We start from the raw sequence: 21,551 nt of genomic DNA, 5'->3' as shown, positions 1-21,551 counted from the left end.
GAGAGAGTGAAGGAAAGCAAAATGTGGAGATAACAGACAGAAAAAATACTTCAGGAAAGCTGTAACAAAGGCAATCCCTTTTCTTGGAGCAATAGCTTTCCATATGAACCCCCCCCCTTATTGGGAGACTAAAAGAAGTGTTAAGGAAAATCAGTGTCCTTGCTTTTTCCTACCCAATGACCCCTTGTAAAGTACAAGTGGGCACTGGATGAGGACATACTTGGCAGTGGCTGTGATGTCTTCCAACAAAGCAGCACATTTGGGGAATCCTGCACTGACAGGGCAATCTCTAAAACAATGATAATTAAAACAAATAACTTGCATTTATGTAGATAAATGTTCAAAGACACTTCATGTAAGAATATTCAGGCAAAACTGGAAAGCAAGGCAAAGGAAGAGATAATTGGAGGGGTGACCAAACATGTGGGTAGACCAAAGATGTTGGTTTTAAGGATGGCCTAATAAAGGGGAGAGGGAGCTGAAGAGGTTTAAGGAGAGAATTCCAGACCGTGAGACATAGCCACTTGAAGGCGTGGCCGCCAATGTTGCTATGAAAGGAGTGTGAGAGATTGTAGAGCTGAGGGAGGTTACAGAGATAGGGATGGATGAGACCATGATGGAACTTAAGCAAAAAGGACAAGGATTTTAAAGTTGAGGCATTGGGTGACTAACCAATAAAGGCCAGTGGGTGGAGAGATTACATAGAAATTGGTGGGGAATACCATATGGGCTGCAGAGTTTTGGATGATTTGAAATTTAAAGGAGATGAGTGGATTGAGGAGGCAGCCAACCAGGAGAGCATTGGAATAGTTGAGTTTGAAGATGACAAAGGCATGGATGACGATGTGCTGAGGTAGCGGCAAAACAGTGATGTTGCGAAGATAAAAGATGGTCTTGTATAACCTATGCAAACATTAAAAATATTCGCACCCTTGTAATATCTGCCACTCTGAAATTCCATGATAATAATGAAAGACTCCATTCTGCTCCTGTATCAGCGATGCAAAGTAATTTTTGACCTCCAATATTTCTGCCCTTTGGCCCTGTTGTACAAAGTGACACTTTTTGACTCACTTTTTCTCATTGACCTCATTTCCTTTGTCTCTTTGGTGCCGTATCATTTTGGTTCTTCCAATGTTGCGGTCAGGTCGATCAACAGACATCCCACTCAATGTTACCCTACAAGATAATGGAACAAAACACATGCTCAATGCCAGGGTCTGAATCTGAATTAAAGCCTCATTTTAATATAACCAACAACAAATTACATTTCTATTGCACCTTTAACTAGTAAAACATCCCAAGGTGCTTCACAGCAGTGTTAAATAAAATTTGACACAGTCACATAAGGAAATATTTAGACAGATAACCAAAAGCTTGGTCAAAGAAGTAGGTTCTGAGGAGGGTCTTAAAGGAGGAGAGACAGAGAGATAAGAGAGTTTAGGGATCGAATTCCAGAGCTTAGGATACCGACAGCTGAAGGCATGGCTACCAATGATACAGCGATTAAAAGTGGGAATGTGAATGAAGGCAGAATCGGAACAGCCCAGAGAGCTGAGGGTTCTGGGGCTGGAGGAGGTTAGAGAGATAGGGAAGGAAGAGGCCAAAAAGGGATTGGATTAATTAAACTTTATATTAAAATATGTGCAGTTCTATGCCTATTAGTCATTGGATTATGACAGGTGAAGTCAGAGGCTGGGAATTCAGCAGTGAGTAACTCACCTCCTGACTACCCAAAGCCTGTCCGCCACCTACAAGGCACAAGTCAGGAGTGTGATGGAGTAGGCTCCACTTGCCTGGATGAGTGCAGCTCCAACAACACTCAAGAAGCTCAACACCATTGATGATAAAGTTCCCTTCGATAGTCGAAGTCGGGGAGGCCCTGGGTTAATCCATTTGCTAGGAGGAAATTCTGGTCAGGGGTCTGAAGGAATTTTCCTGAGGTTTGTGGTATCAGGTCACCCAGCAAGAGGTGGGGGATGTCTAGCTGTCATGGGAATTTTATTCTTTTTCCTCATGGTTTAGAATTTCATAGGAATTTCTTCAAATGCGACACCTTTTAACCCCAACCCAGTTATACTTTATTCCCTCTTAATGACTAAACATTTCCTGTTTAGCAAAGCTCTCTCTACAACAATGGCAGCTGGTGGAATTTAAATTCAATTAATAAATTTGGAATATAAAGCTAGTCTCAGTAATGGTGACCATGAAACTATCATCGATTGTCATAAAAACCCGCCTGGTTCACTAACATCCTTTAGGGAAGGAAATCTGCTGTCCTGACCTGGTCTGGCCTACATGTGACTCCAGACCCACAGCGATGTGGTTGGCTCTTAACTGCCCCCTGAAATGACCTAGCAAGGCATTCAGTTCAAGGGCATAAAAGGGATGGGCAACAAATGCTAGCCTTGCCAGCGATGACCACAGCCCATGAATGAATAAGAATAAAAATAAAAAGCCAAAAGTTCTCAATGGCTCCTTCTCCCAACTCATTTTGCCCCAGGAGATGAAGCTGTGGAACTCCAATTCTCCCCTCTCTCCTACAGATTACAGGTTTTCCTTCCCCTCAACTTAATGAACTAGACTCTACCCACCGTCAATGGATGAATCTCAAACCCACCTATTCCAATGGATCAGTCCCCTCAAACCCTACCATTCAAACGGACTAGTCTCTCCTACCACCCCACTACTCCAATGGACTGGTCTCCGCCAACTCTATTGGATAGTTTCATTTGTGACTCCCCATCCAATGTACTACAGTCCCCCACTCTACCCTCACACACCACCTCTCAGCACCTCAATGAACTGGACCCTCTCAACACCAGAATACCAATGGACTAGTCTCCTGGTGACCTGCTCCAGTTTCTAGTCCCTGCTTTTTAAAAAAATTATTCCTGAGATGTAGGTGTCACTGGCAGGAGCAGCACTTATTGTCCATCCCTAATTGTCCTTGAGAAGGTGGTGGTGAGCTATTCTTCTAATAGTGTCCCAGAATCCTTTACATCCACCTGAAAGGCCAGACAGGGCCTCAATTTAACACCTCAGCCAAAGACAGCACTGCCGATAATGCACCACGCTTTTAATACTGCACTAGGAGTGTCAGCTAGATTTTGTGCTTGGGTGTCTGAAATGAGGCTCAAACCCACAATCTTTTGACTCAGAGGAGAGGGCGCTACCATTGAGACACAGCGGATACTGTAATGATTGAGAAGAATGATTCCCAAGAGAAATATCACTGAGGTGCGCACTTTAAAGAAAGCAGCTGTCTGTATGGTCCCTCCCCTCAGCCCCAGTCATTTGCCTAGGCTGGAAGATAACCAGCCTGGGGTTGTACCACTCAACAGAGGGACAAAAATCATCATGCAAGCTGCCGATCTCGCTTGGCTGATGAGACTCCATTTTCTTATTTACCTTAGTCTGAGCATAATATTTATATCACAGAAACAGACCCAATAGGTCCATGTTGGTTTATACTCCTCACGCCTCTCACTCCTCCTTCATCTCATCCCCTCGACATATCCTTCTATTTCTTCCTCTTTATTTGCTTATCTAGATTCCCCTTGAACACATCGATGACAGCTTACAGTCTGGAATCCTGCCCACTGGTCCCCACCCACTCACCTCTCCAGCTTCATTTAGAAAGCAACAGCTGGATTTTAGCTGCTTCATTGCAAATAGTAACTGGTGGAATAGATTGGATTTACTCCACTTGCAGCCAGAGGGCAGCATCTTATGCTATTGGGTTGAGGGCGAGAATCGGGATCATTTGCAGGTCCCAACTCTGCACTGCCTGTCACGCCACCTGCATGGGAGATGCCAATTCAGAGGCCATTTCTGATCCGTTGTCAAATTAAGGACGTGAAGGTGCTGGCCCAATCAGAGGGCCCGCAGCCTTGGAAGGATGGCAGAGCTGGGCACTGCCGCTACAGAACGCGGATTGCTAAGTCTTCCCTCTACAGTGCGGCCAGTGGCTACAGTTTTGGCTCACTGCTGGTTGTGGTTCTGGTGGTGGGGCGGGTAGGGGTGGGGCAGTTGGGGAGGCCTTGCGGCCCTTCCAGGCAGCTGCTGAGCTTGACCCTCAGCAAGGGGCCCATCCCCTGCTGGGGAGATCCTCATTCAGCCCACAAATGGACAGTTTATTATACAGATTAGCTAGCTGATGCTGCTGGGCGGATAGCCTCAGCTGGTGATGACCCGCCTCCTTGGAAGATCACCAGGAGGCGGGGACAGGGCAACTCACTGACCCAACACTAATATTTCTGACTTTCACAGAAACATAGAAAAAAAAACAGGAGCAAGAGCAGGTCATTCAGCCTTCTGGCCTGTACCACCATTCAATATGATCATGGCTAATCCTATATCTCAAAGTCGTACTTCCGCTCTCTCCCCGTACCCCTTGATGCCTTTAGAGTCTAGAAATCTATTTATTTCCTTCTTAAATATATTCAGTGACTTGGCCTCCACAACCTCTGTGGCAGAGCATTGCATAGCTTCACCACCCTCTGAGTGAAGAAATTTCCCCTCATCTCAGTCCCGAATGGTCTAACTGGTATCCTCATAGTGAGTGTGTGTGTGTGTGTCTGTGTGTGTGTGTGTGTGTGTGTGTGTGTGTGTGTGTGTGTGTGTGTGTGTGTGTGTGTGTGTGTGTGTGTGTGTGTGTGTTGGGGGGGGGGGGGGGGTGCAGGGGGAGAGCAAGGAGCAGAGTGAGGGGTTTGGAGAGGCCGGGGGTGGGCGTGGAGAGGCTGGGAGCGGGGGGTGAGGGGGATGGGGGTGTGGGAAATGGGGGTGGAGAGCAGAGAGGTTGGTGATTGTTCGAAGATTTCAGGGAGGTGACTGTCTGCTTCGGTCTTTGAATGAGGGATAAACCCAATTGTTGGCACATTTTTTACCCTACTCCTTAAAGATAGTGTTTAAAAATCAATTAACCTTTCCCAGACCCTGCCAAAGCCATGAAAAACCAACTGTGTTTGTGTCTGGTCATTTATCTCTCTGGCGTTTGCGGCTTATAGCAGTTCACAGCTTATAGCTGTTACATTATGGTGCACCAAACTTATGTTATAAATAACTTGAAAAACAGTGCAGCAACAATTAAGGAAGATGCCTGTCAAAGGTCAAAAGTATAGAACACTCTGTTCGAGCAGAAGTTCAAAAGTAAGGGCTGCAGTTTTCAAATTAAATTTTTTTGCCAACTTGTTCCCAAGTGCTTCCCATTTCGTCGTGGGCTGCTCTGGGCATCAGATTTATAGAAAGGCCTACTCCGGCTGCTAGTTCTTACGTAAGATCCAACACATCAGAACAGTTCAGAGAAGGTTCACTCGAATCATTGCTGGAATGATGAGTTTATCTTATTGGATCTTAGGGTTTAGAAGAATGAGATGTGAGCTTATTGAAACATAAAAGATCCCGAGGGGTCTTGATAGGGTGGACACGGGGAGGATATTTCCTCTTGTGGGAGAGACTAGAACCAGGGGACACAGTTTAAGAATAAGAGGTCTACCGTTTAAAATGGAGATGAGGAGAAATTTTTTCTTTTGAAGAGTCGTTGGTCTGTAGAATTCTCTTCCCCAGAAAGCAGTGGAGGCAGGGTCAATGAATTTATTCTGAGTTACGTAGATTTTTGATAGGCAAGGGAGTTAAGGGTTACGGGGGACACACAGCAAAGTGGAGTTGAGCCATAATATTATTGAATGGCTTGAAGGGCTGAATAGCCTACTCCTGCTGCTGCCCCTAAGCCCTATGAACTCTACAGGAACAGAAGGAAGCCATTCAGCCCAACATGCCTGTGCCACCTAACCGGTGGACAGATATTTAGGAAACTCAAACTTTAAGATGTGTTAGTACCAGCATGGAATTCTTGAGTTAGAAACTCTCAACACAAAGATTGTATCTTTATTAATTCACCACAGGATGTAGGCATTGCTGGCAAGGCGGGCAGAATGCCCATCCCTGAGTATCTTGCTAGGTCATTTCAGAGAGAAGTTAAGAAGCAATCATACTGCTGTTGACCTGGAATCACAAGCAGGCCAGACCCGAAAAGGATGGCAGATTTCCTTCTGCTAGAGGACATTAGTGAACCAGATGGGTTTTTACAACATGGTCATCATTTAATTCCAGATTTTTAGTGAATTTAAATTCCACCATCTGCCGTGGTGGGATTCAGATTCGGATTCAAACCCGGGTCCCCAGAGCATTACACTGGATTATTAGTCCAGCGACAATACCACTACACCATCGCCTCCCCTTTACAACCACTTAAGTACTTTTTAAGGTGTAGTCACCGTTGTAAAGCAGGAAACTCAGCAGCCAATTTGTGCACAGCAAGCTCCCACAAACAGCACAGAGATAAGGCCAGGTAATTGGCTTTTGCTGATGTCAGCTGAGGGATAAATGTTGGCCAGAGGAGAGATTCCCTGTTCTTTTTCGAAATAGTGCCAATGGATCTTTTTGGGCCACCTGAGAGGTGGACAGGCTCTCAGTTTCTCTGGAGTGGGGCTTGAACCCACGATCTTTATACTCAGAGGTGAGAATGCGCTACCAACTGAACCATTATGTATGGTTAGTGACAGTTCCCTGAACTCTACAAGAGCAGCAAATCCATTTTTCGAAGTTAACACAATGTTGCAAAATACAATTGGGTTTCTCTATCCATATTAAAAAATAGGTGAATATGAGATGACATTACTCAAATCTGAGGAGTGCATCAACTTGGAGGATCAGCAAACGTACTTATTCCTGAGACAGCATTGGCGACCATGGATTTCCACGTGGTTTGGTCCATGGTTATGCTTGGCAAGGTACTGCCTTCTGCAGTATAGCTGACCAGGAACCTCTCCTGCTCTTACCGCCTGCCATCTTATGCATTGAAAGGATTCACAGGCTGATAATCAATGTTTTGGCCATGTTATGAATGTGCCTTCCTGAATTGGGACTTGAACCCAAAGCTTCTGACCCAGAGGTAGGGATGCTACCACTATGCCACAAGATCTCCTCATTCCCGATTTTGCCTTTTTTTAAAACATCGATTTCATTTCACCTTTGGTACGTGTCATCATCTTCAGTCCCCCAGCCCCAATAATTGTTGGAGAAACCATTTATTTTCAAGTACTGCTTTTTCGTGAACGCCACGACTCCTCCAAAATACCCTGTGTACGGCAACCTGGATTAAAAAGAGAGAGAGAGAATCAGGCAACATATCTCTTAGGCTGTAAATTTGACCCCATTGAGACAAGGCTTAATCCAGTCACAGCATGTGCAAGTCTCTCTAGCTATTGAAATAGCTCTTGATTAATAATTGGACCAAGATGGGGAACGATTAAATACATTGCACCATTGATCCAAGCAAGTCCCACTCTTAATCCCCCTCAGAAAAGTGCACTAATGGCTTAAAAGAAATGTCCCCCATTTTCTTTGTCCCACCACTGAAGGCTGTGACTTCAGCTGCCTTGGCCCCAAGCTCTGAAATTCCCTTCCTAAACCTCTCTGTCTCTTTCTCTTCCTTTAAGATGCATCTTAAAACCTAAATTTTTGATTGGTTGCCAGTCCCAATATCTCCTAATTTTGTTTGATACACTCCTGTGAAAGGCCTTGGGATGTTTTAGTGCATTAATGGTGCTATATAAAAGCAAAGTGCATGGAATGGACTATGGAAGGGAGCTGGAGTGTTTGTGCAAATAATTGAGGGGGCATCTCTATTTTGAAATGTCCTCTCTCTCTGTCCTACCTGAACTGCAATCTGCTGCTCTTTCAGTGTTGGACAGCCTCCAATTGGCCCTTCAGCTTTGAGAGCCTGCCTGTTGTCTTCAATATTACATGTGCCTGCCTTCTATCTACTAATTGGCCAAATCAGGGAAAATCACTGCCAAATGGCAGTCTCCCACAGAGTGCGAGATCATGACCCCATTTGACCCCAATATTGGGGTCCCAACCCATAATCCAAAATCCGCCCTGTTATCTTCATTTCCCTCTTTACAGGTGGTGCCAGAGCTGCTGAGTATTCTCAGCATTTTCTGTTTTATTACAAAGTGAACAAAGAATCACAGAATCGTTATGGTGTAGAAGGAGGCTGTTTGGCCCATCAAGTCTGCACTGGCTCTCTGAGCATTTTAACTTAGTACAATCTCCTGTCTTTTCCCAGTAACCCTGCACATTGTTTCTATTTAAATAATCATCCAATGCCCTCTTAAATGCCTTAATTGAACCTGTTTCCACCACACTTCCAGGCAGTGCATTCCAAGATCCAGGAGGTCACGTACACAGTAAAGTGAGATTTGGCAACTTTAAGCCTGGACAGTTCCAAAACATCTAGAGATGAGATAACCTAGAGGGTGGTAGCAACATTGATTCTGACAGAGACAGACAGTCAATTGCACTGACTCGTGCCACTGGACAAGGGCAGCGACAAGAGTGTGGCACTAGAGTAGCAGTGAGAAAGAAGGAAAATAACTCTCATTTATATTCTGCCTCAGGATGTCTCAAAGTACCTTCTAGCCAACAAGGCAAATTTTTAAGTGCAGTCACTGTTTTGCATCAGGAAATGCAGCGCCTACAACATACAAACTAGGAGCAGGAGTAGGCCATTTGGCCCTTTCAAGCCTGCTCTGCCACTCAATAACGTCATGGCTGATCTGACTGTAACCTCCTGCCTCCCCCAATAACCTTTCACCTCCTTGTTAATTAAGATCTAGCTCTGCCTTAAAAATATTCAAGGACTCTGCTTCCACTGCCTTTTGAGGAAGAGTTCCAAGGACCCATGACCCTCAGAAAAAATTTCTCCTCATCTGTGTCTTAAATGAGCGACCCTTTTTTTAAAACCGTGATCCCAATTCTAGATTCTCCCACAAGAGCAAACATCCTCTCTACATCCACTCTATCAAGACCCCTCAGGATCTTAAAGGTTCTGATCAAGTCACCTCTTACTCTTCTCGATTCCAGTAGATACAAGCCTAGCCTGTCCAGCCTTTCCTCATAAAATAACCCGCCCATTCCTGGTATTAGCCTAGTAAACCCTCTCTGAGCTGCTTCTAACACATTCACATCTTTCCTTAAATAGGACGACCAATACTGTACACAGTACTCCAGCTGTGGTCTCACCAGTGTCCTGTACAAACGAAGCATAACCTCCCTACTTTTGTATTCAATTCCCCTCACAATAAATGGTAACATTCTATTAGCTTTCCTAATTACTTGCTGTACCTGCATACTAACCTTTTGTGATCCATCCACCAGACCCCTCTGATTCTCAGAGCTCTACAATCTCTCATCATTTAGATAATATGCTTTCTCATTCTTTCTGCCAAAATGGACGATTTCACATTTGCTCACAATATACTCCATTTGCCAGGTCTTTGCCCACTCACTTAACCTATTTATGTCCCTTTGTAGCCTCCTTGTGTCCTCCTCACAACTTACTTTCCTACCTATCTTTGTGTCGTCAGTAAATTTAGCAACCATACCATCTGTCCCTTCATCCAAGTCATTTACATATATTGTAAAAAGTTGAGGCCCCAGCACTGATCCCTGTGGCACACCATTCGTTACATCCCACCAACCAGAAAAAGACCCATTTATGGCTACTCTGTTTCCTGTTAGCTAGCCAATCTTCTATCTGTGCCAATATATCACTCCCTACACCATGAGCTTTTATTTTTGCAATAACCTTTGATGTGGCATCTTATCATATGCCTTCTGGAAATTTTGTATGCAGCAAGATCCGACAAACATCAGTGAGATAAATGTTGGGTGAGGGATCAATGTTGAAGAATTCTTCAGCTGGTGTAATGGGATCTCTAATGGTCACCTGAGAGGCCAACAGCGCCTCATCTGAACAGATGGCTCCTCTGACATTGCCCCACTCTCAGTGCTACACCAGAGTGTCAACCAACGTGCAGGGTGGCAACCTCGTTCTGCCCCGAACTTTCAACCCCACTTTCATTTTCCCTCATCAATGTCAATATTTGGCTCATTGAAACACCACAGTGCCAACATTTGGGCCTTAATAGAGGCTTCCTTTATTCGGGAAAGCACATACTGGCCTTTGTTTTGCTAAAGAGTGATCTGTGATATCAGTAACATTCATTGTTCCCCCAAGTTTAATCTGAACTCTGTTGCACCAACAATGCTGGGTCTCATCAACGCCCAATTTCTCCCATTCCTGCCAATTCTACTCTACCTATAAATTCTACACCTTGTGTAGTTTAATCTTGCAGAACCAGCTCTCTCATTACTCTAATTACACCTCCTTTAATAACACACCAGGAATATGAGACCTGCGCAACAGTTCATGGAACAACTCATCCCACTGCAGTGACAACTGATCCGATTCGCTCACCACAAACAAAACCTCACCAACAATTTGAAGACTGGAGCAATGTTACGGCAGGGCAGGTTTAAAAAACAACGCCTCTGTTCCGTCTGCTTTCTTCCTATTTTCCCCCCCGAGTAGCCATGAAAGTGGACAGACTATTTGACCACAAGAGACTTCTCTGCTGAGTCAGTCGCTGTGCAACATTCACACACATACCAGCCTGGGTAAGGGCAGCAGGAACTGGAGTGTCTGTTTTCACCACCTCTCCATTACCCCAAAACACAGAACTCAATTCCAACAACTAACAGAACATTCACCAGGGATCAATGCCAGAGCTCTCTTGGCTGGTATGACTCACTGCTTTAGCCCAAGGGATTGAGAGGGAATGGAAACAATTCAGTTTTATCACTGTTGATTGGATCACAATGTACAAAACCTGAGAAATGTGGGGGCTGGGAGACTTAAAGCTTGCTGATGTCTCTATGGGTGAGAGAGTGAAAAATACTGCCAAGAAAGCGAGAGGATAGGCACAAGGAGGTGAGAGAAATAAGAGAGAGGAGAGGAGAAGGGAAGTGGAGGAGAAGAGACAAAGAGGAAAGGGGAGAGAGAGAAGGGGGGCGGGAGAGAGAGAGAGGAGTCAATGAAGATAAAGTGAAACAAAATCAAGATAAAGAGAAAGGGTGAGAGAAAGAGAAAGAGGGGAAGTGAAAAAAGATGAAAAGGCCAAACTTCCAGGCGACCAGCTATGCTCAGATACTTACTTATATCCAAATTTGTCCATGGCACACGCCAGGTGTCGTGGATTCTGAGAACAGCGATACAGATTTCTGTCGTTCTCAGGTATGATATCAACATCGCTGAATATGAAACAATCGTAATCTTTCTCTTTTGATGCTTCCACAAATCCAACATTGAGGAGCTTTGCTCGGTTGAAGGTGTTTTCACCAGCCTGGTTAAAAGATGCAGACAAATCAACAACTGAAGCGACAACACTTCAAGCACTCAGCAGCCTAACCCTCAGCTTCTAGTTTAGTAATTAGAAACATTCAGGAACATGAGACAGTAAACTGAGGCCCTGCCTGATCTCTCAGCTGACATAAAGGATCCCACTGCACTATTTCAAAGAAGAGCAGGGAGTTCCCTCTGTAGTGTCCTAGCCAATATTTGTCCCTCAACCAACAACGCTAAACAGATTATCTGCCCATTAACACATTGCTGTTTGCGAGAACTTGCTGTGTACATGTTAACTGCCACATTTTCTACATTACAATATTGACCACACCTCAAAAACATTTCACTGGCTGTGAAGCACATTAGGGGGAAAGCTCTCCATTGGTTGGAGTCATACCTAGCACAAAGGAAGGTGTTTATGGTTGTTAGAAGCCAATCATCTCAGTCCCAGGACAATGCAGCAGGAGTTCTTCAGGGCAGTGTCTTAGGCCCAACCATCTTCAGCTGTTTCATCAATGACCTGTTTCTCTCTTCTCTCATAAGATTGGAACTAGGGATGTTCGCTGATGATTGCACAATGTTCAGTACCATTTGTGACTCCTCAGAAACTGAAGCAGTCTGTGTCCATAGGCAGCAAGACCTGGACAACATTCAGGCTTGATGCTGATAAGTGGAAGTAACAATTCATACTAACTCCAGGCAACGACCATCTCTCCAATAAAATAAAGTCTAACCTTCTCCCTTCAATGGCATTACCATCACTGAAAACCCCACCATCAATACCCTGGGGGTTATGACTGATCAGAAGCTTATATGCTATATAAATATAGTGGCTACAAGAGCAGTTCCAGAGGCTGGGAATTCTGCAGCAAGCAACTCATCTCCTGACTCCCCAAAGCCTGTTCATCATCAACAAGTCACTCAGCATCCTGACTTGAAAATATATGCCCGTTCCTTCACTGTCGCTGGGTCAAAACCCTGGGACTCCCTCCCTAACAGCACTGTGGGTGTACCTACACCACAGGGACTGCAGTGGTTCAAGAAGGCAGCTCACCACCACCTTCTCAAGGGCAATTAGGGATGGGCAATCCCTCCCTCGGGAGCCAGTGCCCTGCAATATGAGCTGCCTCGCAGAAATGCCCTCCGTGTCATTTAGCACGGCGTGGAGGGGCTTCCTGTATGGGCTGCTGCTGCACACCCTTCACTTCCTTGCCCTCGCCCGCCGCCCGGACACGCCCTGGCGTGCCTTGTTGCCGTCCGTTGGGGGGCCCTCTACGGAGGTGTCCTCCCGCTTTCCATCGGGGACCTGGGGTGGAGGGTGTTGCACGCAGCAGTTCCCTTCAACCGCAGAAGGCGTCGGTTCACGGACTCCCAAGATACCTGCACCTTTTTGCGGTCTTGTGGAGTCCATGGACCACGTTTACATAGGGTGTGGTAGGCTGCGCTCCCTTTTCAGTCATTTAAAAAACCTTTTATTACTGTTTTGTTTGCACTTCAGTCGCACGCTTCTGAGCTACGGGCAACCGGTGCGGAGGGGGGTGCCAGGAGGGAGGAGGACCTCCTCGTGAACCTGCTCCTGGGCCTGGCCATGTTGGCCATTAACAGGTCCAGGCAGCTGGCGATCGAGGGGGTCGACCCACTCGACTGTCTGCCCCTCTTCTGCGGCCACGTTCGTGGCTGGGTGTCCCTGGAGAGGGAGCGCGTGGTGTCTGCCGGCACCGTCAAGGCCTTCCATGCCCGGTGGGCACTGGGACGGGGGGGGGGGGGGGTGCTGGGGTACTTTATCGACCCCGTTAATCACATTTTGGTTTGATCTTGTAAGTTTCCTTTAAATTTTGTTTTTGGTTTTGCAGTGACCCTAACTTAGGGGCTGTGTTTAATTTATCCCTCGTTTTGTTAATTTAGTTTAATCGTTTGACTACAAAGGAGGTTGGGATGGGCAATAAATGCTGGCCCAGCCAGCGAAGCCCATATCCTGTGGATGAATAAAAAAAGGCACAAGTCAGGAGAATGGAAAAAATACTGCAACATACACCCGTGATCCCCAAGAGCCTAACAGCACCATATCGACAGAACATGTTGGAAATACTCAGGTTTTTTGTCATTTAATTTCTCCTACCATCCACCCTATCACAGACCTTCCATCTGAATCTTCCTTTCCCCCCTTCCTACTTTCGCTTGCTCAAAACCTATTACATTTCTAACTTTCCTCAGTTCTGACGAAAGGTCACAAACCTGGAAACGTTAACACCATAGGTATAAGATAGTCACTTATCAATCTAAATGGGAATTCAGGAGAAATTTCCATACCCAGAGAGTGGTGAGAATGTGGAACTCACCACTATAGGATTAGATGATGTAAGCAACATGGATGGGTTTAAGGGCAAGTCAGATAAGCAGCTGAGGGGGAAAGGATTGGGGCTCTTGATGAAGTTCCAAAATTGTAGGGGCCCCATCCTATTGTTGCTGAATGTCCATGGGGATGGAGGCGTAGTTACTTGCTCTAGCAAACAAGCATTCTTTACTTGTTTCTTGCATCTGTGCATGGCTGTTTGATCCATCTTAGTGACAACCCCAGTTGCAGCCTGGAATGAATAGGCCACAACAGTCACTGGTGGTATGATGCCTCTGTGTAGACAGGGGCTGCAGTGTCCACTAATAGCATTGGCACCGCTCAGTAGCAGCTTCCTTCATAAAGTCAAGCCTCCATGGGTTCCACTCCTCGAATAAATGCCTCTGCCCGTTTGTTCTTCTGCAGCGGTATGGGCCGGTGGCTGCCTCATGTTTCTGGCGCTGCCAGAACGTTCTAGAATTCCTTTGTTGCTCATGCTCCTCATATTCTAACAGCCATGATATAGTGGAATTCCCGATGGGAACCCCCTAATAGGCCTTGCCTGATACCAGCAGATAAACAGCACAACAAAGGGAGTTCCCAATGGAAAATCCTATTTAATGGATCACAGCTAAGTTTCCAACTCTCACCAACAACGTGAACTCAAAATTCCCTCTTGCAGAGTGGGGTTGGGATGGCGAGTGACTCAGGACACTGTTTTAATTGAGGGAGGAAGAGGATAACTAGCGAAAGATTAGGGCCCATTAAGGACCATAGTGGTAATTTGTGTGAGGAGCTGGAAGACGTAGGTAGGGTTCTAAATGAATAATTTGTGTTGGTGTTCACAAGTGAGAGGGACGAGGGTGTGGAAATCAGGCAGAAGGACTCTGATATAATTAAAGAAATTAGCATGGAAAGGGAGGAGGTTCTAAGTGGCCTGGCAGGCTTAAAAGTAGATAATTCTCCAGGCCCGGATGATATGTATCCCAGGCTGCTGAGTGAGGCAAGGGAAGAGATAGCAGGGGCACTGGCAATAATTTTCAATACCTCTCTGGCCACAGGAGAGGTGCCCAGAGGACTGGAAGATAGCCAATGTGGTACCGCAATTCAAGAAGGGAGGAAGGGATAAACCAGGGAACTAGGGTACACCCCATCTGGGAAGTCTGAAAAGTTGAGTTTGTTTGCCAGCTTCTGGGGGTGGGGGTGGTTGCGGGGGAGTTGTTGGTGTTGTTGGGGGCGCTCGTTCAAAAGCATGGTGCCTGATCAAGGGAGCTGGCATCGGGAAAGGGTGGGGACCACTAGGAGCCACTTCCCACCTTTGCTACCAAAACCCACTCTCACGACCCCCATCCTGCTTTCACTTACCTGTGGCCTGGGTCCCTCGGTGATCCTAGGCCTCTCCCTGGGTGCACTGTTGGCAGCTGCCACGTCTCCCGATGGCACTGCCTGCAAAGATGAACTATCAGGCTCTGCTGGGCTGCCAGCTCTCGGGGCAGGGGGTGGGGGCCGTTGATCCCAGGGAAGGCCAACAACTGGTCACAGGCAATTAATATGGTGAGCCTTCCCAAAGGGAGGCGGTGCAGGGGCTCTTGTCAGCTCTCCAGCCAGTGGGCAAGACCCCCATTGCCCACATAAATACCACCCATCCAGCTTACAGCAGGGAAACTGGCCATTCAGCCCAACTAGTCCATGCTGGTGTTTCTGTTCTGCAGAAGCTTCCTCCAACCATCTTTTATCTAACTTTGAGCATATACACCTCTTCCTTCCTCCCACACGTTTAGCTAACTTCCCTTAAATACAGTTAATCTGTTTTACTAGGTTTGCATATTTTTTTTAAATAGTTCAGTGCAGAAAGACACCAACTAGTTTTGAACAAAGGCATAAAGATTTTGGAACCTCAGTACTTTTGGCCCACAATGGTGTTGGAGATTCTGTGAAAAATAACTCCTCTTTCTGAAGTATGTCCCTGGATAAATGTGGCTAAGTTAGGTCAATGTTTACAGAACCATGCAATGATGTAGCACAGGAGGCCTTTTGGCTCATCGTGCCTGTGTTGGCCCTTTGGTAGAGCTATTCAACTAATCCCATTCCCCTGCTGTTTACCCATGGCCCTGTAATTTTTTTTTGCTCTTCAAGTATTTGTCCAGTTCTCTTTTCAAAGTTGCTACTGAATCTGCTCCCACTACCCTTTATGGCAGCACATTCCACATCATAACATCTTTGCTGTTTATAATAATGTTTCCTCATGTCACCTCTGATTCTTTAGACAATCACCTTAAATCCGTGTGTTGTCTGGTCACTGACCCTTGGGCCACTAAAAGCAGCATCTCCTCATTTATTTCATCAAAGCCATTCATGATTTTGAACACCTCCACCAAATTTCCCCTTAATTTTTTCTGCTCAAGGAGGCCAATATCTCCAGGTAACTGAAGCTCCTCATTCCCGTTAAGCACCATCACAAGTCACTCCTACCTGTTCGATAACGTAAATCCCATACTCGCCCTGCTGCCGGCGCAAGATTGGGTGAAGGTAATAGAGCCAGTGTCTCAGGTGGTGATCCCGATTTCGGAAGGGGATAATGATGGCAATGTGTTGCAAGGGGATGCAGTCCCGAGGCTTGTAGTGGCCTCCAAACTCCACGTAGGGATTTAATTCAGCCAGCTCTTCCAGCGACAGCTCCTCGTCAAACACGATCCTCAGGGGGCCGACTGTTAACCAAAAAACCAGGGAGCTTTGTTAACTGAATCAGTTTTCAACCCATGGGGCATTGTAGCACATTCTTTCCTCCACTCTTCCACGGGACGTGGGCATCGCTGGCAAAAGGGCAGCATTTGTTGTGCTTGAACTGAGGCGCTTGCTAGGCCTCTTCAGAGGGCATTTAAGAGTAAACCACGTTGCTGTGGAATCTGGAGTCACGTGTAGGTCACGTGACCAGTTGCCATGGTCACCACTACCGAGACTAATTCCAGATTAGTTGATTCTAATTCCGCCAGCTGCAGTGGATTTGAACCCGTGTCCCCACTGCATTCTGGGCCTGGGCCTCTGGATTACTAGTCCAGTGACATCACCACTACTCCACCACATGCTAAGTTGCTGGGCTAGTAAACCAGAGGCCTGGACTAAAGATCTGAAGACATGAGCTCAAATTCTACCACAGCAGCTGGGAATTTAAATTCAATTAACTAAATTAAATTTAATTGAGAATAAAATGCTAATTTCTACCTGATTGTCATCTAGTTCACGAAAGGAAATTTACCATTCCTACAGACTCACAGTAATGTAGCTGAATCTTAACTGCCTTGTGAAATGGATTAGCAAACTGCAGAACTGGCAAGAAGGTGGCTGACAACCTCTCAGGAACAATGAGGGATGGGCACTAAAGTCACAAGCAGCGACGAACGACCATTTAATCGGGTTAAAGAGAAATAAGGATAAAACGTGTGCATTGACATCGTGCCTTACGTAACTTCAGGACATCCCACAGCCCTTCACAACCAATGAAGTGTTGCGATGTAGGGAAATGCAGCAACAAATCTGTGCACAGCAAGCTCCCAAAAACAGCAGCTAAATAAATGACCCTGCCTTGTTTGAAAGGCTCCAAGCACTCCTGAGGGCGGTCACTTTAGTAACGTAGAATGTGTTGCTGCCTATTTGCGCACAGCAAACCTCCGATAATCTGCTTTTAGTGATGTTGGTTTTAGCGATAAACGCCAGACCAGGAGAATTCTTGGAATGATGCCACGGGATCTTTTACATTGACACGAGAGGGCGGACAGGATCTTACCTAAAGGACAACATTCCCTCTGCTCTGCTCTGGAATGTCAAAGCCTGCAGTGGGATTTGAACCTGCGATCTTTAGACTCAGAAGCAGGTGTGCTGTCCAACGAGCCACAGCTGACACCGAAAAATGACAGAGGTTGGAGTCAGCTTTTGGATCAGTGGTAATATTCCTGAGTTGGGGGGTCCAGATTTCAAACTCCTCATTCCAGCCACTATCAGTGAAAGGAGACAGCTGCTCTGGCCTGGAACTCCTGGATGACCTCCAGCGGGATATTTACATTCAGTGAGTCCAAATCTCCTGCTCCTTGTAAATCCTCCTGCTGTGTGGGACTAACCTACTATGGGCTGATATATTGATGGTTATGACCACAGGAGTAGCATTTAGCCTATTAGACTTTTAATCAGAAACAACAACTTGCATTTATATAGCACCTTTAACATAATAAAACATCCCAAGGCGCTTCACAGCAGTGTTATCGAATAAAATTTCAAACCAACATAAGGAGACATAAGGAGAGGGGCAGAGGGGTTTAGGGAGGGAATTCCAGAGTTAGAGCCCTAGGCAGCTGAAGGCACGGCCGTCAATTGTGGCGTGATGGAAATCAAGGATGTGCAAGATGCCAGAATTGGTGCAGCTTAGAGATCACAGAGGGTTGTAGGACTGGAGGAGATGTACAGAGATAGAGAGGGGCAAGGTCATGGAGGGCTTTGAAAACAAGCATGAGAACTTTAAGATTGTTGTTTTGCTAATGCAGGTCAGTGAGCACAGGGGTGATGGTGAACGGGACCGGGCGTCAGTTAGGATATGGGCAGAGAGGTTTGGGTCAGCTCTGACTTACGGAGGGTGGAAGACAGGAGGCTGGAGTGTGGGAATTTTCAAGACCAGTGGCTAAAAAGGAAACATGAATGAGGGTTTCAGCAGCAGATGAGCTGAGGCAGGTGTGGAGTCGACTGATATTACGGAGGTGGAAACAGGTAGTCTTAGAGATGGAGCAGATACATGGTTGGAACCTCACCCTGCCCTCAAATATGACACTATGTTTGTGATTGGTTAGGTTCAGTTCAGCCTCACAGTTATCGGGGAGGAAGCAGAATTTGCGATAGAGACTGAAGATAAAGACTTCAGTCTTCCCAATAGGTAATTGGAGAAATTTTCAGGATGCAATGACAACCAACTTTGTTAAACTAAAAACACTGTGCTAATCACTATTAACTAGGTTTTGATCATGTCAGTTTCCTCTCATCACTTACCAAGCTCTGGTGGGTCATAGGGGCATTCCTCCAAGTGAGTAGCTTCGGAAGATTTGGTGACTGCTGTCCCATTGCTTGGAGTTGGGGCATCGCCTGTGATGAAGGAGAATTAGAAATAAGTTGAAAATGTCCAACGAGCAGAAAGTTGAGTGAGGGCTGTGATGGCTGGAGTTGTAAATGCCTAGGGCTTGACCTCACATCACTATCCTGGTAAGTCGAGTGTTGTTATGTAAGGTTAGGAAAAGCTTTCAGCCTTTACATAAATGAGGGAGGCCTTTATGTACATCAGAAGACACCAAATATGAAAACCTATTAACCTTGAGCACTATGTCCAGTGAGAGTGTGAGGCTTGTCTCAATGATAACATTCCCCTTCAGAGTGTTATTATGGCTTGGAGCCTCGATTCAGACAGGTCTGAAGATCCATCCTTTGAACACTGGGTTGTTGCCCAGTGGGGCAGTCTCTTCCTAGGGGCGTGAATAGGAAACTCCTCCTCCTCCCCCACAAACCCCCCTCCCTCCATTGCATCTAGGCTTATGACATGTTCACATAAAAGGGGGCCTCATGGTATTGACAAAACGCAAACAGGCCTTTCAGCCCAACTGGTTCATTCTGGTGTTTAAGCTCCACATGAACTCACCTTTCTTCATCTCACCCCATCAGCACTTCCTTCTCTCTCTGCTTATCCAGCTTCCCCTTAAATGCCTCTATACAATTCACCTCAACCGCTCGCTGTGGTAGCGAGTTCCACATTCTGACCACTCTCTGGGTAAAGAAATTTCTCCCGAATTCCCGACTGGGTTTATTAGTGACTATCTTATACTATGGCTCAAAATTTCTTTCCCTGAGAATGGAAACATCTTCTCTACATCCTTTCTATTGAACCCTGACATAATCTTAAAAACCACTATCAGGTTACTGTCCAACCTTGTGTTTTCTCACACTCCTCTGCCCGTCTTTGAAATAGTGGCTGTGGGATCTTTTACAACCACCGGAGAGGGCAGACGGGGCCTCAGTTTAACGTCCCACCTGCAAGTGCAGCACTCCCTCGGTACTGCACTGGAGTGTCAGCCTAAGTTCTGGAGCGGAACTTAAACCCGTGACCTTCTGACTCAGGCAAGCATGCTACCGCTGAGCCAAGTCTGATGCTTCACTCAAGCACAGAGCCTGTGGCAAAGCTTTCAGGAAAGGAGAACAGAAAAGGTACTCAACACCCACAAATAGCTTTTGTGAAGCTGTGCAGTGTTTGTATCCTCCCCCCCACCCCCCGATTGATCTGCTGCCTTCCAGCTATTGTACAAAGAGGCTACAATGCATCAAGTGGATTCAATCTCGGTGGGGGGTCTCTATCCATGTCTGATCTGCAATCTGGGGAGTCAAAGGGTTAGGGGGGAACAAGCAATTTATATTATAAAATTAGGTTGTACCTGCTTTCTTGCAGAATGCCCAAATATGGCTGGAGGAGACTCGAGTGGAGCATCAGTAGCCGTACTGATCAGCTGGATCTGAATAGCCTATTCCTGTGCTGGCTGTGTTTCAACTTCTCAGCATGGGCAATAACTGCTGGCCTAGCCAGCAAATCCCACATCCTGAGAACGAAGCACAGCAACAAAAGAATACTCAGGGCCCTCACAGAACACAGTGCTCCCTTTGTACAAAAGGTGCTGACAGCTTGATGCTAATTACTGTTTTGGACTTTCACCCTTCCCTCCAGTCACAGTAAAGGCAGGGGGATAGGAACAGTGAATGATTAATACGGTCCCAGGCTGACAGCTCATTCTATTTAAAACGCAGGCCATGCAGTGCCGCTGCACAATGTGCCAGGGTATTAACTGTAAGGATTACAGCACCATTTCCTTATCCTCCAGAAGTATGTGACCTTAAATACATTTAAGAGCAGACAAGACTATCTCGGTTCTGATAACGATTTAATGCATTGTAGCCTCTTTGTACGATAGCTGGAAGGAGCAGATCAATCGGGGGGGGGGGGGGATACAAACACTGCACAGCTTCACAAAAGCTATTTGTGGGTATTGAGTCCCTTTTCTGTTCTCCTTTCCTGAAAGCTTTGCCACAGGCTCTGGGCTTGTGTGAAGCATCAGACTTGGCTCAGCGGGTAGCATGCTTGCCTGAGTTAGAAGGTCACGGGTTTAAGTTCCGCTCCAGAACTTAGGCTGACACTCCAGTGCAGTACCGAGGGAGTGCTGCACTTTCAGATGGGATGTTAAATCGAGGACAAAAGCAAAAATACCTGGAAAAACTCAGCAGGTCTGACAGCATCTGCGGAGAGGGATACATTTAACATTTCAAGTCCGAATGACACTTCATCAAAACTAAGTAAAAATAGAAGAGAGGTGAAATATAAGCTGGTTTAAGGGGGCATGGGACAGGTAGAGCTGGATAGAGGGCCACTGATAGGTGGAGATCGCCAAAAGATGTCATTGACAAAAAGGACAAAGAGGTGTTGACGATGGTGATTTTAGCTAAGAAATGTGCTAATGGGACGTTAAACCTAGGCCCCGTCTGCCCTCTCAGGTGGACAGATAAGATCCCACAGTCACTATTTTGAAGAGCAGACGAGATCTCCTGGTGCCTTGGCCAACACTCATCTCTCAATCAACATCACAAAAACATCATCTTGTCATTAATATTGCTGTTTGTGGGAGCCTGTTGTGTGTAAATTGGCTGCCATGTTTCTTATATTACAACAGTGACTATATTAAAAGTGCTGTAAAGTACTCTGGGACTCCGAATGTTGTGAAAGATGGTATATAAATGCATGGTTTTATTTTTTCCATCTTATTCATTTCAGCACAGACTCAAAGACATTGCTGGAGGCAGCCTGGGGACACAGTCTCGGGTTCCTATTGACAGTATTACATAGCGCCATTAAAACAGAAATTCTTTCATGGATTGCTGAATGTTTAAAGAGTT

General features: G+C 46.0%; 1 protein-coding gene across 1 annotated transcript in view; it reads right to left on the bottom strand.

Annotated features, from left to right (window-relative positions):
- LOC121287082 (beta-1,4-galactosyltransferase 2-like) overlaps nucleotides 1–21,551 on the bottom strand; it is a 42,062-nt gene that overhangs the window by 3,168 nt on the left and 17,343 nt on the right. Inside the window, exons 2-6 of the mRNA XM_041204596.1 lie at nucleotides 18,618–18,710; nucleotides 16,059–16,294; nucleotides 11,065–11,252; nucleotides 7,034–7,156; nucleotides 1,075–1,179 (exon numbers count right to left, since the gene is read on the bottom strand). Coding sequence (XP_041060530.1) covers nucleotides 1,075–1,179; nucleotides 7,034–7,156; nucleotides 11,065–11,252; nucleotides 16,059–16,294; nucleotides 18,618–18,710 — 745 coding nt within the window. The remainder of the gene's footprint in view (nucleotides 1–1,074; nucleotides 1,180–7,033; nucleotides 7,157–11,064; nucleotides 11,253–16,058; nucleotides 16,295–18,617; nucleotides 18,711–21,551) is intronic.

Source organism: Carcharodon carcharias, chromosome 14, assembly GCF_017639515.1.
Source record: "Carcharodon carcharias isolate sCarCar2 chromosome 14, sCarCar2.pri, whole genome shotgun sequence".
NCBI lineage: Eukaryota > Metazoa > Chordata > Chondrichthyes > Lamniformes > Lamnidae > Carcharodon > Carcharodon carcharias.
The sequence above is the reverse complement of the archived record's forward strand: the minus strand, read 5'-3'. Positions and strand labels throughout refer to the sequence as shown.